At 34.6% G+C, this 2192-nt stretch overlaps 1 protein-coding gene across 1 annotated transcript in view; it reads right to left on the bottom strand.

The window, feature by feature from the left end:
• Positions 1 to 627, bottom strand: part of LOC109375263 (killer cell lectin-like receptor subfamily F member 1) — a gene marked incomplete at its 5' end in the record, with an annotated part of 21695 nt that extends 21068 nt beyond the window's left edge. The window contains one exon of the mRNA XM_019630553.1: positions 456 to 627. Within this exon, the coding sequence (XP_019486098.1) occupies positions 456 to 627 (172 nt within the window). The remainder of the gene's footprint in view (positions 1 to 455) is intronic.
• Between the last annotated feature and the right edge of the window lie 1565 nt (positions 628 to 2192).

Here is a 2192-nt window from a genome sequence, read left to right as displayed (position 1 = left end):
TCCAGTGGAGAAACATTAACAAGATTGAATATTGTAGCCATCTTACCAAATGTTGTTTGACGTAAATGCTTTATATTCATCAATTCATAAAACAAAACTCAGATGCTAATAATTATATACTTTGCTTCAATAAAACAAGCATTATAACGCCTTCACAATCTTCAACCCAGGTCAAGTCAAATCTGAGCCATTACATTTCATTTAACAGTATTTATAAACATATCTACATGCCAGGAACTGGGCTTGATGTAAGGGTTAAAGGGATAGGAAACCACACAATCCTGCATGGAAACATCTATGTAAACATATTATTTCAAAATAAGATAACAAATTTTCTGGATAAAAGACTCTAGTTCACATTCTTAGAAGTCCTTATTAAAAACCTAGGATTAAAAGACCCACAGAAAATCCTAGCTATATAATCTGTGATCTAATGGAGAGTTATAGATTCCTACCTTTGCATGTCCACTTGTGTTGGCAATGATAGGGATGTTTAGTTGGCTTCTGCTTCATTGATCTCTCTGTGTTTTGCACCTGTCCAAACGCCCTGTAAACAGAATAATCCATCTTTGAATTAGATGGAAAGAAAGACATCACCTGATCAAAAGCAGAGTCCGTGTGTGGCCCCTGTAAAACCACAAAGGACGTGGTTAAAGAGTAAGGGGAATTTTATTTTTTAAATAAACCATTTTTTTAGGACAGTTTTAGATTCACAGAAAAATTGTGAAAAAAGTACAACACCCAACTTTTCCTATTATCGTGTTCCATTAGTATGGTACATTTGTCAAAATTAATAAACCAACATTGATACATTATTATTAACTAAACTCTGTTCACCTTTTAACCTAAGTTGTTTCTTAGCTTTTACCTAATGCTTTTTTTTCATTTAAGGATCCCATTCAGAATATCACAAAACATTTAGTCCTCAGGTTGCCTTAGAAAACTCTGCTATGACACTTCTTCACTTTCCTTGTTTTGATGATTTTTGAAAGCTTTCAGGGGTGTTGGTCAGATATTTTGTAGAATGTTCCCAAATTGGGGTAGTCTAAAGTTTTTCTCATTATACTTGAGTTATAGGTTTTTGCAGGAAGATAACAGAGGTAAGTTGCCATTCTTATCACATCTTATGAAGGGTACTATCAACATGGCTTATCACTGTTGACGTTAACTTTGATCACTTAACTGTGGTAGTGTTTGTCAGATTTACCTATTGTAAAGTTGCTCTTTTTTCCACATTTCCAAACTGTACTCTTTGGAAAGAAGTCAATATGCAGCTCACATTTAAGAAGTTGAGTGTTATGTTCTACCTCTTTGAGGATAAAGTATCTACATAAATTATTTAGAATTCTTCTGCACAGGGTATTTGTCTAGTCTCCCATTTATTTATCCAATCCTTTTTATCACTAAGAAACTCANAGGTTGATTGTTCTGTAATTTAGTCATAATATTGATGTGTTCATGGCATGAGGCAAGCACAGCGTTTATCTACTCCTCCATCTTGGATCATCCTGATCATGAAATTCTTGACAGCAGGGACTTTTTCTAAAAGCCTTTGCCATCTCCTCAGTAAACTAAGTATTTTGTACATGCCTTGTATGCATATAAAGTCAAATAAATAAACTAAGAATTTGAAAACTGGGAAGAGATTGCCAGTGATATATTTGTTACCTAGTAAGAGAATTAGAACACTTGAAATAGCAGTAAGTTGGCTATTGGAGACAATGGTATTTGAGAAGTGTTTTAACAGCAATAAGGTAAGCAAGTCAGCAGTAAGTAGTCTAAGCAGTGAACCAGAACAGGTTAACAAGAAGCAGAATTGGAGGTAAAGAATTGAAATAAGAAAATCATCTTCAAAATATTGAAAGGGGTCTGAATACACTAGCCCAAAATGTTTCATTTTGGTATAAGAGTTACTTAAAGATGAAGACATTTGAGATTCAGCAGATGTTCCTCTAAGCTTCCCTTACCTGACTAAAAACAGGAACTTCTTTTTTTTTTTAATTCAAGTTTATTGCAGTGACTGTGTTTGATAAATTTACATAGGTTTCAAGTGCACAATTCTGTAATACATCATCTATATATCACACTGTCTGTTCACCACCCAGAGTCAGCTCTCCTTCCATCACCATATATTTGATCCCGTTTACCCTCATCTACCACCCTCATCCCCCCCTTACCCTCTGGTAAGCACT

The sequence above is a fragment of the Hipposideros armiger genome, unplaced genomic scaffold (assembly GCF_001890085.2).
Source record: "Hipposideros armiger isolate ML-2016 unplaced genomic scaffold, ASM189008v1 scaffold_922, whole genome shotgun sequence".
NCBI lineage: Eukaryota > Metazoa > Chordata > Mammalia > Chiroptera > Hipposideridae > Hipposideros > Hipposideros armiger.
This window is presented reverse-complemented; position numbering and strand designations above follow the sequence as displayed.